General features: G+C 44.3%; 1 protein-coding gene across 1 annotated transcript in view; it reads right to left on the bottom strand.

Annotated features, from left to right (window-relative positions):
* Window positions 1–15,000, bottom strand: part of astn2 (astrotactin 2) — a gene marked incomplete at both ends in the record, with an annotated part of 256,443 nt that overhangs the window by 143,824 nt on the left and 97,619 nt on the right. Inside the window, 1 exon segment of the mRNA XM_083669850.1 lies at window positions 10,601–10,753. Coding sequence (XP_083525976.1) covers window positions 10,601–10,753 — 153 coding nt within the window.

The raw sequence follows: 15,000 nt of genomic DNA, 5'->3' as shown, positions 1-15,000 counted from the left end.
AACACAATATCCCTGTAATGAAGAAAGTGCAGGAGAAAACTAAAGTATTAGTTAGGGAAACAACAAAATTAGCTTAGGGAAACATCAAAAAGAGAGTAACAAAGAAAACAAGGTGAGAGGCATTCGCATGCCGGTCCTTGGAATGAAATGTGTTGATGTGAAAAACAAAACAGGTGACAGAAGTCGATGAAAGACTGTCTTTCTTTTTCTTTTTTCTTTTTTAAATGTCTCACTTTGTGAAACTCCAGTACCGGCAGGATTATTGAACCGCTCCAGTTTGGATAAGCTGTTTTCCTGATTGACTGGGCTCGCGAGGTGCGCACTTCAAGGAGTTGAATGGCACGGAGCACTTGAAAGGTGTGCTCCTACAGTGGTGGAAGAAAACGATGGCGGCCTGGCGTCCTGCGTGGAGTAAACAGTAGGGTAACGCCTATAGAGATGATGCGGCCCAACTCCCTGCCATGGTAACAACAAAACAACTGGGTCTTTAGATCATGTTTAATGGTTATGGTTAAAATACTGTAGATAGCTCAATGATACTTTTGTATATACGCTCACTGTGAGTTATGTATAATTCATATTTAAAAAAGTGATTCTCTCTGAACATATTCTCTCATTCGCTCTGCAGTGAAGGCCACAGTTTGTGGCGCTGTCCTGGGTTGCTGAAGGCGAGTAAGGCTCTCTCTCTCTCTCTCTCTCTCTCTCTCTCTCTCTCTCTCTCTGTCTCTCTATGTATCTCTTTCTCTCTCTCACACAAACACACACACACACACACACACACACACACACCTCCGTCTGTGTCCATGCTCAACAAAGCATGTTCTAACATGATGCATAAATTCATACCCAATTTTACACCACATTGAGTCCGCTCCTTTTTCCAAATACAGCTGTACTATCAACCTGTTCATATGCAACAGACCAAGAGAATTACTAAACACTTTCACAAATGTGCACTTTTTTTAACAGACAAAACTTTTAACTTGTAACTTTTAACTGTGAGTCATATCTTTAGGGGCCAGACAAATCAGTCACACGTTTATGGCGTGTAATATTCATGAAGTCAATAAAAGAGGCTATTTCGTCTGGCTCTGCTTGATGTTTGCCAAGAACAGGAGGATCTAAGGCCTCAGCAGAGAGTGAGTGGTAAAATACATCTACATCATCGACCGTAAATGTGTGTGTGTGTGTGTGTGTGTGTGCGTGCGTGCGTGCGTGCGTGCATGCGTGTATAGGTGTATGTGTGTGCATGTGAAGGGGAAAGGGTGTTCCTGAATTTTAGATAGTGAGGAACTTTGGGGAAAGCAATCATCTCATAGGAATGAAAGCCATTCTCAGTCATAGACAGAGACAGTTCTAATACTCTATTCTATATGCAAGTGTGTTTGCCGACACATTGATAGTCTCGATGGAACTGGCGGTTAGGAGGCAAAGCTACCCATTTCAAGGTGTGATACCCATTCTGATCTGCCAACTCTACCTCTGACAACAACACAAAATGCATCAGTTATTTGTATGGAAATAACAGTGCAATGTGGTCTCATCCTTCAAGTTATTACTTCAGGCTACTGAGACAGAGTTATGCACCTAATCCAAGATGAGAGAGAAACACATATGGCTGTTACAAGGTGAACGATATAATGCAATAGTTTTGAATAGACAACAAACACACACACACACACACGCACACACGCGCACACGCGCACACACACATACACACACACAGTAAATGTTGCCTGACTGAGTGTTGTTCCTGAAATACAATCTTTTTTAAAAAAAAAAATCATTGTCAGAGCCCCAGTTGCATAATGTGAGTGGAAATTCATGGCCTTGAGCTGCTTAACTCAGTTACCCACTAAGACGTCCTTCTTCCCTAAACACTCTCCATCTCCCACCTGCTTTTCCATTTCAGTCACGTACCATTAGACTCTGGATTGATGAGGGTTTTTTAATTGTCTAATTGTGAGTATGACACAGGAATGGAGAGGATATCTCTGACCCCAGCCCTTTGTCCCTACAGAGGTTGTTATATTGCCCCTGATAGCCTGTCCTGGAGTCAATATCCATTGTCCTATAGATCCCACATCCCATGGGCCAGATATTGTATTGACATAGACCACCCCTCGAAGATGTATCTCCTGGTACTGTCCGGGTGTGGCTCCCTCACTTCTGTCTCTTACTTGCATGTCCTCCAGGACCATCTCAAATATGTATAAGGGTTAGTCCACAACAGACAAAAACAAGCCCTGAAGTGTAACCCCCCCCCCCCCCCCCCAAATAAATAAAAGTGTTTATGTCGTTTGGACAAATGACTGACTATCTCCAATTACTATTGCCAATAGCCTATAGAATGGACTGATCCAAACTCTCAGTTTGTATTGAAATATAGCACATGGAGAAGGTACTCATATAGCTTATGGTATGTAAAGCATTCAAGTTATATGAATGTAATGAAATGTTTCAACCTTGTGAAAATGTTGTGCGATGACTGTCAAATGGTGATTTAAAAAAAAAAAAACAGTAATAGGCGACATATTAACAACTATTTATGTTTTAAACTGTGAGATGGTCTGATGCTGACCGTCAACAGCAAAATGTTTATTTCCAACCCGTGACAAACAATGTAACATTGGATGATGACCACCAAATGACAACCATAAACCAACATGGTATGATGGTGTTACCACATTATACTGTGCAGCGTTTTGTTGTTTTAACCCACAGTTGTTGTCATCGTCGTTCTATGGTTGGCATAAGACAGTGAATCAACATCATCTTACATACGTTGATACAATGTTTGGATTTCGACATTGCCGCAACATATCATTTTCCATCATGACTGACATACGATACAACCAAAAACCAATGTTAATACAACATAGGTCTTTCTAAAATGCCCATGGGGAACTATGCCTCTCATATGCCTTCTCCCCAGGGTGTAATGGGGGGCAATGAGTGTAGTTAGTAGGTCTAAGAACAGCAGGCTAAGAAAATAACTGTATCTCATGAAATCTCCAAGGTGTTAGATAATGACAGTGATTTATCTCTTGGGTAGTTCTAGCACTGTAACGAGATCAAGGTAAGACCTTCGGCAAAGATCGGGATTATAATGTGGTATTAAAATCATGTCAGAGATGTAATGTTAATTTCACCTCGCTGCTATATTCCTTCTCCAGGGAGGTTTAGTTGACTTAGTTTAAAAGCTAGTGTTTCTCAGCTTTGTCTGCCATCACGGCTTAATCCCCCAACGAGTCGATAAATCCCCTGCGATGTGCTTTGTTTCTCAATCCCAGGGTGTTTAGATTTAGAAGGAATGTGTGCTTTAATGTCCTAGTGGCAAGTTTGTACACACACACACACGCACACACGCACGCACGCACGCACACACGCACACACGCACACACGCACACGCACACACGCATATGAGACTCTGTGATCACTGCTGAAATACCACTGGGGTCCAGCTGATCAAACATGGAGGAACAGTGAGCAACACAAAGAGTGGGGGAGGAGGAGTGCAAGTCTATTCCCTCATCCAGTCTGCAGGAAAGGCCACCGTTTGTGGAGCTGTCCTTGGTGCTGAAACCGAGTAAGGCTTGTTCTCTCTCTCTCTCTCTCTCTCTCTCTCTCTCTCTCTCTCTCTCTCTCTCTCTCTCTCTCTCTCTCTCTCTAACTTATTAGACGAGAAAATAAAACATGTTGCCATTCTCTAACATGTTCTATGTGCAGAGGCAATTTATGATTTTTAAAATATGTACATTAATTCATTATGTTCATACATTCATTAGCAATTGACTCTGTGAGTTGAGTTACAACACAAAGCGTAGTCTATAAAAAGGGAGTCCAATGTTGCCCTTCCGTTCATGTACAGACATGAGCCAGTGTTTGTTTGCATCTACATGACAGTGTGTGTGCATGCGTGCGTGCGTGCATGTGTGTGTGTGTGTTTGTGTGTGTATGAGCGTGCTTGTGCCTCTGTGCACTCAGCTGTGTGTGTCTCTCCGTGTGTTGACTGGATAACACATTTGATGGACAGCATTGTTTAGCTGCTGTGGTCGTGGCCTGTAGACACCCCCTGCATCTGTTAAAATGGGAAAAGGTTATGTGTGGTTTACCCAAAATAACACAGGTCATAATTATACAGAGATGTGGGTAAACAAAGACTGTCTCTGTGCACGGGAGAGCAGAGGAGCTGGCACCAGGGACCAGCTGAAGGACCAGCTTAGCATGACAAGCATGGAGAAGGCAGGGAACACATTCTGAAGGTCTAGATGTGTGTGTGTGTGTGTGTGTGTGCGTGTGTGTGTGTGTGTGCGTGTGTGTGTGTGTGTGTGTGTGTGTGTCTGTTTGACTGTGTGACTGTGTGACTGTGTGACTGTGTGACTGTGTGTGCATATGTGATAATTCCTGTCAGTGTGTGACTATGCCTTCAGGTCCTACCCTCCTCCACCAATGACAATCACATTATGAATGGACTGCATTCTGTGTGTCACTATCTATGACACCAGTGCACTAAGCAGCCCTGCTCAAACGGATACAAACTGACATGTCTATTCACATTGAATGAAACCCTCATGAAGCCAGTGAGAAATACCTGACAGTCTAGAGCATATTAAAACCCTCTTTAGGGTTCGCTAGTATAAACAGTATGCCTCATTTCTCGGTTTCTTTGCCATCTCCACGTTCCTACTCCTTCAGAGATGGTGCAGTAGGAAGCTGCTAATTCGGTGCCTCTAACTCACTAAACCTCTTCGTAGTCAATATTAGACTGAAACTGAGATATTAGACACTGAGACAGGGTTAGGGTTAGGGTTAGGGTTCGGGTTCGGGTTAGGGTTAGGGTTAGGGTTCGGGTTCGGGTTAGGGTTAGGGTTAGGGTTAGGGTTCGGGTTCGGGTTCGGGTTAGGGTTAGGGTTAGGGTTAGGGTTAGGGTTATACTGTCCTCTTGTAAAAACGGCCATCCAAGACCTTGACTGTTAAACTGTGGCTACAGCTGCGTCCTATTTGAAGTCATTCCACCAGGTCTGAATGACAACACAGTAGCTTAGAAAACTCCTTGTCATATTTGTCAAGCCAAGGGTAATTCTGATAGTTGTACTTCACATTGTCTTGAAGTGTACTTCAAATAGTCTGCAAGTGTTCTTCCAGAGTGTGCTGTGCTGAAAAAACAAAAAAAATCGTAGTTGTCTTTTGTTGAAGTACTGCAGGATTCTAAATGGGCAAGTGAATAAATCTCATCGTTCATAACAATGAGGCCTTGAGATTGATCTTAAAAAGTTTGGGCAATAATTGTTATTCCACTTATTCAAACATTTGAAAAGGCATGATTTTTGATCCTTGCAAGTCTACAAAGGTCCATAAAGTGCTGTATACACTTTAGGCAAAATACCAGATGTAATGTTCTATGAAAATGACAAAATGATTGTGTGTGGGCAGAGGTACCGCTTGACTATTGCAGCCTTCCACATTCCACCTCCCGTCGTTCGGTGGTCTTGGCAGGCCGTGGGGGGAGGCTGATTAGGTCGACTTAAGTCAGAGCGCGGCGAGAGCGTTCCACGCCCACATACACGCACACGCACACACACACACACATGCACACACACACACACACACACACACGTACAAACACACTGCCCCAGGCAGCTAGCCCACCTCTAGCCAAGTGCACATCAGGAGAGAGACAGCTCCTGCCTGGCTGATCCTGGATGAACCGGAGAGGCCCGAGGCGTCCTCGCTCCACGCACCCCGCTACCGGCTCCTCTCTCTCCGCCCCTCACTCACGCTGCACTGAGCACAGAACCGCAACACTAATGAATATACAATACTGCACTGGTGCTTGTGTCTGTTTATACCTTGCATTGTTCTGCTCTTCTCTGACCGTCTTTTGAGTTGGCTCTTTGACTCTCTCTCTCTCTCTCTCTCTCTCTCTCTCTCTCTCTCTCTCTCTCTCTCTTTCTTTGTCTATCTGTATCTCACTCTTGGTCTCCTTCATTTTCTCTCCCTCTCCCTCTGTCCCGTTTCGTCTGACCGAATACCACAGCCTTGTTGCCTCTCTGCGCCCGTGTCCGTCTCTTCGCCCATGCCCGTCTCTTTCTCTCTTTGTCTATGACTCTCTGTTTATCTGACTCTCTTGTTCTGTCACTGCCTCTTCATCTCTCTCTCACTCGTTTCCTCTTCCTCTATCTTCCCCTACATGCTTTTCCTCCCGTCCTTTGTTTTCTCTCACTATCTCAGTCCCATTTAGTCTGACCAAATACAACGTTGCTTGGAGGTAGGATTCTGTAGCCCATAAACAGGTGGTAAAAGAGCAGCCCTTGCACAAATCCCAATGATCAGGGTGTTTTGGGGATCTCGGCGGCAATCAAAAACAAGCTCTTACAACACTACGGCTCTGTGAAGATATTGCTGAGGGCATCACAATAGAAGTTCCCACTGACACATTTTACAGCCCAAATTCATCTGTTCCACACAGGCAAAGGTGAAACATTGAAACAGGTGGAAGTTTAACGGTCAGGCCTCCTCTAACACTCTTACCCCGGGCGGCCTTACCTCCTGACCTCCTTTCTCTCTCCTATATGTTTTTAGTTTTTTTTTCCTCTATTCAATTTAGATGAATGAATCGTTAACTCTAACGACCGTGTAAATGGTGCATGCAGCACGTTGGCTGTAATGTCCAAATGGTGAGGAGAGTCACATTGGGAAATGCGGCTCCCCAAAGGCATGACTGATTGCATGTACTGTAGAGCCCCTTGGCACCTTGGGCTATTACCACCGGTCATCTGGGGGTTTCTGTCCGCCATTTTGGATCATTATTGCTCGTCGCCCTGTAGCTATTTCCCACCTCCGTAGGCGACTGGGTCTCCAGACACCTTGCATTGATAGAACCTGTCTAAATTGAGGATTTCACTCCTCGAACCAGGAAGTTCAAGAGGTCCTGTTAGCTCATCAACAGTTCCACTACAAGTCTAGAGAGACAGAGAACTGGGATATATGAAGAACTGCTGTATTGAATTGTATCATTATATTGCATTGTATCATTATATTGCATTGTATCATTATATTGCATTGTATCATTATATTGCATTGCTGTTGCTGTAAGGACAAATAGGAGAGATGTGGCATATGACATCACTTTATCAGTCCAGGTCACAAACACAGGCAGAGTCTGACTGTAATAAATAGAATCCAACGTCCAGATCAGCGCCATCCTCTCCATCCCCTTCAGAGAACTCGATGTTGGAGGCACTCCTCCTCTCCATTGAATTCCTCCTGAGGGGGCCATCACGCACGCACACACGCACGCACGCACACACGCAGGGACAGACACACACACACACACACACACACAGTGTTGTGTCTGGCAGTACATCAGCTGCCGGGCCTGTCACAGAGAACCTAAGGCTGTGGGCCCAGAGCTGTAATCACTGTATTGTCTGCAGTGAAGATTGAAGGGTGCTGAAAGTGCATCCAAGCACAGAATGCCATCCACTAGCCAACAAGCACACACACACACACACACACACACACACACACACACACACACACACACACACACACACACACACACACACACACACACACACACACACACACACACACACACACACACACATCAAAACATCAACTTCAAAGCATCAATTAATGGCAAATAAGGGGGTTAATAACCATAAGGTTAGCCCATCTCACTGTGCCAGAGATGAGTTCTGACACATCAAACCAGTTCCACCGGCCCAGAAGCACATCAAACTGCATTAACAGCATGACTGGGAACGCTGCTCACTAAGGTGTATGCAAACAGGGCAACAACGGTTAAACCGAAAACTCAATTTGTGTCTAAACCTCATTGTAGGGGAACATCAAAGTGTGTCTGTGAATGTTGGCTGGAGCGGAATACTAAACGCTAGAATTGATAAGCCTCTCTTGCCAGAGGAGCCTTCACACACCCTGCAGTAGAGGGACTACATATAGGAGAGGTTATTTAAAGAAATTTGAACTGAGTTTAGGTCAGGCTGTATTGTGCAATGTGAAGAGGAGAAGTCCTCTGACCCAGTAGCTAATATCTCTCCTTCTGTATCTCTCTTTCCATCCAACTGTACCCCTGGCCAAACACCTGCCTCTCTCAGTCCCTGTACAGGAGCAAAGAGGGAGAGAGAGGGAGAGAGAGAGAGAGAGAGAGAGAGAGAGAGTGAAGTGGTGTGAGAGAGAGATAGACGGAGATATATAGACATGTTGTGTGTGTGTGTGTGTGTGTGTGTGTGTGTGTGTGTGAGAGGGAGACAGAGAGAAAGAGATAGATACATAGAGAGATTGTCAGCACAAAGGACAGTGCAGTGTAGTGAACATTTTACTCAACTTCAGTCCCAAGGACAGCAGCACTCCTCCAAAAAGCGGGCTGTAGAGTTTCAATACACAATACACTTCTCTGCAATACAGCTCTTGGACCTGTTCACTGGAACAAATAGTATAATTCCATAATTCTGTTTCTATGTTTCTGTTTCTTTGCTTGTCCCAATCCCCAATAGAACTCCAATGTCGCTTCCTCACAAATGAGAGACTTCATGAATTATTGTTTATTGTTTAGAAGTTTCAAGAACAACAGTGTCACTGACTCGAACGAATAGATCACACGGAAATGTGAGTTCCTATTCACTTCTGCCACAGGGAGTTTAACACCTGTCATCACCGTCACTCGTCAGCAAGACTCTTAATAAACTGCACAGATGGTGTCCTCTCCACCCTGCCTGTCTAGTTTCACCCAGTCGGCCCTGCGCAGCATGGGTCCCCGTGCCACTGTGCCACCGTGCCAAAGGCCGTCTCCCGAATGGACCCCTCATTACGATGCAAGAGTCATCAGCAGCAGCAGCAGCCACAACGGAAGAGAACAGACTCAAAGCTCCATTCACATTTAATCTACTTAAAAACTAGCAAGCATGTAAAACATGCAAATGTACAGTGGGGCTCAGGGAGACAGCAGTAAAGGAAACTAATTTGCTGCATAAAAACGGTATGTCAAGCCGTGCGAAATAACACTAAAGCACTCACTCTCTCCCCCTCCGTCTCTACCGCCCTCGCGCAATCCCCCGATTCCCGCCTTCTCCATCTCACGTTTAATTTGACGGCACATTCCATTTTCTTTCCTGGCATGGCTTAATCTCCGAACCTAGCCCATGAACTCGTGCCTGTTCCTCGCTCGGCTCAGTAATTGAGTTTCTGCCTCTATGAAAAAGCGCTTGTCCCATTAGCCTGTTTGTTATCCTGGACTGGACCCCTTTGTGCTGAGGACACATCTTCTTCTGTAATTAGGGGGTCCTGGGAAGAGTTTATTTCACTCTGAGTCTCCGAGAGGAAATCTCTTGCCATGCCCAGTGACTTTCAAAGAGATGTCTCGGACCATGCCAGAGACTTTCACAGAGACCCTTACAGCCATACCAGTGACTTTCACAGAGACCCCTGCGGCCATACCAGCGACCTTCACAGACACCCCTGCAGCCATACCAGCGACCTTCACAGACACCCCTGCAGCCATGCCAGCATGAACCGCCCGCCTTGCAACCCGAATGTTGCTGGTTCGAATCAGACCTTGGGACCTATTTCTTTTTGGTGCTAATTCTTGCTAATTCTTGTTGATTATGATAACGTTTGCCTTCCCCTGACAACTTACCCGAACCTTAACCACTCAAAGTGAATGCCTAATACTGCCTAACCACCACGCAAGTCCTAATTCACGTAACTCTCAAGCGACTTATCTTTACTTTTTGACGTATCTTACAGCACCAGATGTGGTCAACACTGGTATAGCGATCAACACTGGTATAAATGTATCATTTGGTCTGACGAAATGATCCCCCCAGAACATATTAATTTGGAGAATATGGTGGGCTATACACTATGAGTCACTGGCAAATGATTTACTTTACCTTCTAGAAATTAAACCCATAAGAGTGAATAAGAGTTGTGAAATAAATTCCTATTAGGAATACACAACAGGGACTTTATGTTATAGGTTAGATATCAAGCAAACCACACTGTCAACAGTTACCACTGCATCACACTGAAAAGCTTTAATGTAAAGCACTGAAATAAAGAAGCCTACACTACTTAGCATATATAAGGTGAGAGTGTAGGGGGTGATTAGGTATGCTATCAAGGGCAGGCTAGCCCTAACAAACTAGCTGTCCAAGGTTAATGTCTCATTTCTGCAGTGGCCTGTGAGTCTCTTATCATAATGGGTGCTGTATAATGTGAATGTCATGGATGGGTTGTGAACTGTCATTGAGTGCATGACCAAAACAGGTTTCAGTGCATTTCAGTGGCCATGGGTTGTATTTATGGCCCTGGGAGAGACTAAGGTTGTAATACACTCACTCGAGCATCTTTCTGTAACCTTTGTTGGTTATGAGTAAGGAATCATTCCAATGAGCCTCTGGCCTGTATGTAATGTGTTGTAATATGCTTTATTATATATGTATATAATATATTATTTCTTATATATTATATATTGTATAATATTATATGCTTGACATTCAGTACCGGTACAGCATGTTGTTTTGCACACGTCATCCAGCCATGGATTTGAACTAGTATTGATCCATCATCCTACCTCTGGTGTGGCTGGGGCCCCTCTTGCGTCCTGTAGATGAGCTGTGAGTGACGTGTTGGAAATGGGCGATCTCCATGTTGGTGTTGGTGGTGCGGAAACTCTCCTTGAACCTCTGCATCAACTCCTCCACCGTATCCTGCTTGGGGTCTAGGGCTGTGAAAGGGGGGGGAGGGGTGTGTGTGTGTGTGTGGGGGGGGGGGGGGGGGAGAGTTGTGTTAAAAGGGTTTCACACATATAGAAGGGGATTATGAGGCATGACTAACAGTGTCTGGCACATCGTAAATGCAAACATGGAAGAATGAAAGCCAACAAACACATTGGGTAACACCAGGGGAGGCTGGTGGGAGGATTCATCGGAGGACGGTCTCATTGTAAGGTATGGAATGGAATGTATGGAATGGTATCAAATGCATGGAATGGAATGAGGAATGCATTCCTTGTTGCATTGCATGCATTACAACGAGCCTGTCCTCCAATGTCTCCCTCCACCAACCTCCACTGGGTAACATGAACAAGCTGTGAAGAAATACTTTGCTCAGCCTCTGTGTGTCTTATTAGAGGTGCTATACAGTAGCTACTGTACCTTTATTGTAACATTTAACAAACAAATAAATGAAACATAAATCTTCGATCAATCACTCAATTCATTATTTATTTCAACACAAACACTTTTCATCAGTCAATTATACAAATGACAGACCAGACTGAATAGTTGAATCTAGCTAGTTCACTGTAAATAGTAAATGCATGTGCTCAATAAATGTATCACTATTTCCTGAGCAGAGCTTCAGTCTGTCTCATGTTGTTTAATATACAGCCCAGAGGTACAGTAGTTGTATGGTGGAGACTGGCTCTGACTCTCTGACTGCTTCAATTGAGGACTGGTTTATCTCTACCAGATGCTCCCTGTACACTGTACAGAACAGGTATTCCCTTAAGGTAAGTCAACCTATTCATCTCTACCCTCAGAGGACATATCAGCCTCAGAGTGAACAACAACTTTAACATGAACCAATTGTGCATTTCGAAGCCAAAATAAAATACCTCAGAGGCTTTGCTTTACTGCATAAAAGCAGTGTCGGGGAAGCTACTCTGAAAATGTATATAACTAAATGTATATAATCAAATATTGTACAAGGGAAGAAGTACTATACTAAAGCTACCTTTGAAAGAGTTTGTTAAAGTAAAGCTACAATGATAAAATAGTTCACTACATTGACAGAACAAGTATGACTTAAACACTTTAAAATCACTGAGAGAGACAACTACTCCCCAACACTGCATAACACATCACAATGCATGGCTGAGTGCCTATCATCTAAAAAGGCCTACAGATTAAAATAAATAAATAAATAAACACCATTATTTTCCCCAGTTAATCGTTCAAAATAGGCTGCTCCAGTTTATAATGGCGTAATAGCATGGTTTGCATAGATCCCCACTTGAAAATCAATATGAGGAGGAGAGAGAGGAGTTGAATTGCAGAGCCGGGGCGGAAGAGGCCCATTTTCTGTTTTCCTTCCAGTCGGCAAAAAAAATCACCAACCCCGAGGGAATTCTATGACCCATCTAAACATGCTCTGCCCCATTTGCGCCGCTGAGAACAAAATATGAAAGCACATTTCCTCCCATTGTCTTCCCGAAACACCACAAAATAAAAACATCTAAAAAAGATCCCTAAAAAAACACCGAGGCAGATGGAAGCGACTATTTATCTCGGGCCTCCATTACCAGGCCGAGAGAGCGCTTGCTGTTCCCCATGGCCCGCAATGCATCAGGAGTTCAATTAAAGTGAGATATGTAGACCTGGGAGTCTCTCGGAGGAGCGATGATACGTCTGGACAAGGGCTATTTACTTGCAGTGCAGCGCAGGGGCGGACTCACAGCAGGATAGGCCCTCTCAATGGGCAGGACCATTTGTCACCCCCCCCCCCTCCCGTCTACATCCATCTGTCTGTCAGTCAGTCAGTTCTCTCAGGTGTGCTCACGTCGTGAATTATGATCATTGATCATTCTAGCGTGGGCTCAGTGAATGCCAATGAGAGATGAGAATAAACACTGGAACAGGAGCAAGAATCCATAAAACCTCCGGTATTCAAGCGAAACGTTCCACAATCCTCAGTGAAATAGCATGAGAATCGGAGCTTTGATGTTCTGACGTGTCCTTATTTATGGTAGGAATACAACCAGGGGTGTATTCAGTCATGCTGTGTGTCTGCTTATCGTTGTTTTGCAGAGTAGTTCTGCTGAAGGAAAGGACGGCGGACCTTGTTAATGGTTCTGAATAAGACGCATCAACTGGATCAAGCCAGTGTGAAAAGCAGAATGAATTCAAGCATGTCAGTTAATACTGTACCTGTGCCCTCTAAATTGCCCTCTAGAAGTACCTCGAAATTATTCATATTATTTGTGCTACTGTTTCAATGAAAAGGATTTAAATGATTTAAAGTGGGCACTGCGATCTTAATTGAATACAAGTCAAGTGTAGATTTGCTTGAGTGCTCTGTGTTGTGTTTTTTTAGTTTTTTTTTCACTTTTCCATGATGGAACATAATCAGAATGTGATTATGACTTTAATAGAACACATTTACTCATAATAAGCATTCAGGGGAGAACAGAAAAAAAAAAGAGAAAAAAAAAATGGTCTGAAGAGGCTCTTTCCTCCGAAAAGAGAGAACGGTAACGATTTCCACACAAATGTCCCTTTAAACCACCTAAAAGGGTCTGATTATGGTTGTGTATTGGAAAACCATTAGCATGCTCATCAAACCATCTCACTCCAGGACACAGCTCAAACCAACACTGCTGTCAGCTAGCTGCCCCATAAGAGCCCTTCATGAAATGCAATAGTGTACACCATGTGCCCTTTTAAATACATTATGCTAAGTGGGCAAACCAATACTAGAGTAACGCCTTTTCAACACCACTTCTTTAGTTTGGGGTAAAATCCACCTATGCATCCAGCCCTGTGGATTATTGTATGTCTTTAACATATTTAAAATCGACAATTGACTCTCAAGACTGAATTATAGTATACAGTATGCCCTTTCAAGTCCACTGTGTTTGGAGTGTAATGATTACACACAAACCCTATGCATCAACTCCTTAGGCATCCACTTCTGTAACAAGCAATAACTCATTCAGCTCATTCACGTCCACTTGAACACAAATTTAAGTAATGTCATGTCTAAACCTCAGTGGGGGGGGGGTCCGGACAGCTATCGCAGTACGCTACGCTAAGGCAGTTAATTCACTGGGGAAGAGCTAGCGCACTATGCTATGGTTCAGCAGTAAAAGCACTAAGAATTCCCCACCGGGCCTTTAGCGGTGTGCTAAGCTAATCCAGGGGTATTTGCTGAGCAAACAAACAGGCGGGGGCTAGCTGGGTTGGGCTGTGATATGCCCGGCGCGGCAGCAGCCACTTAAGCCCTGACCTGCCGTGACTGAGGAGTGTCTGCCTGCATGAGTGAGGTTAACTGGCACATACATATTGCATGGCCCCTCGGCTCTCTCTCTCTCTCTCTCTCTCTCTCCCTCTCTCTCTCTCTCTTTGTTCCACAGGCAGAGAGACAGAGAGGATTCAATCCTATCCCAAAGAGGCCCATGCAGTGAGAGCGACCCAAAGGCAAACTACTTCAAACACATATCGTTTTGTCTCCTCAGAGTCTTGCCACCGCCAGTCTTTCTCCATCTCTTTCTTTCTCACGCACATACTTTCACTGTATGTCTCTCTCTCTCTAACACACACACACACACACACACCTGCACAAAGGCACACAGTCACGCAGGCAGGCAAGCAGGCAGGCACACACGCCCCACACACGCATGCACACACATGCACTCACACAGACATGCACAGAGACACGCACACACACAAGCACGCACGCACGCACGCAGCCACACACACGCACGCACGCACACACACACGCACACACACACACAGTAGAAAAAAGCCACCCTCCACCCACTCCAATCCTTAACCCTTGAGAGAAAGGCTGTCAATTGTGCTTGTACAGGTATCGAAAAAAGACATAAAGTGGATGCTCAAATCAAAGCGTCACAAAAAAAGGAAAGTGACTAAGCAACTCCTGTTCCGTAATAGTTTCACAAGGCAAAGGCTATTAAAATGAGTCAGAGTATCAGAGTAGACAATCAGAGTAGGCTATAACAATTGACTCTCTCCGTGAACAATGGTTGCTTAAGGGGATTTAAGATGTTAGAATGAGATCGCTTTTTGCATCTATCAGAAAATTGAGGGGGCAAAAAGATTGCAGCACTTCAAGTAATATAATGTGATGAGCTTAAACGTTTCACCTTGGTTGTTCTCACCCTACTCTTTTTTTTCATTAGTTGTAACACAATTGGTGGGATCTGAGGCTGTTTTTTCTCCAGTAAAAGCC

This window comes from Argentina silus (assembly GCF_951799395.1).
Source record: "Argentina silus genome assembly, chromosome: 5".
Lineage (NCBI taxonomy): Eukaryota > Metazoa > Chordata > Actinopteri > Argentiniformes > Argentinidae > Argentina > Argentina silus.
This window is presented reverse-complemented; position numbering and strand designations above follow the sequence as displayed.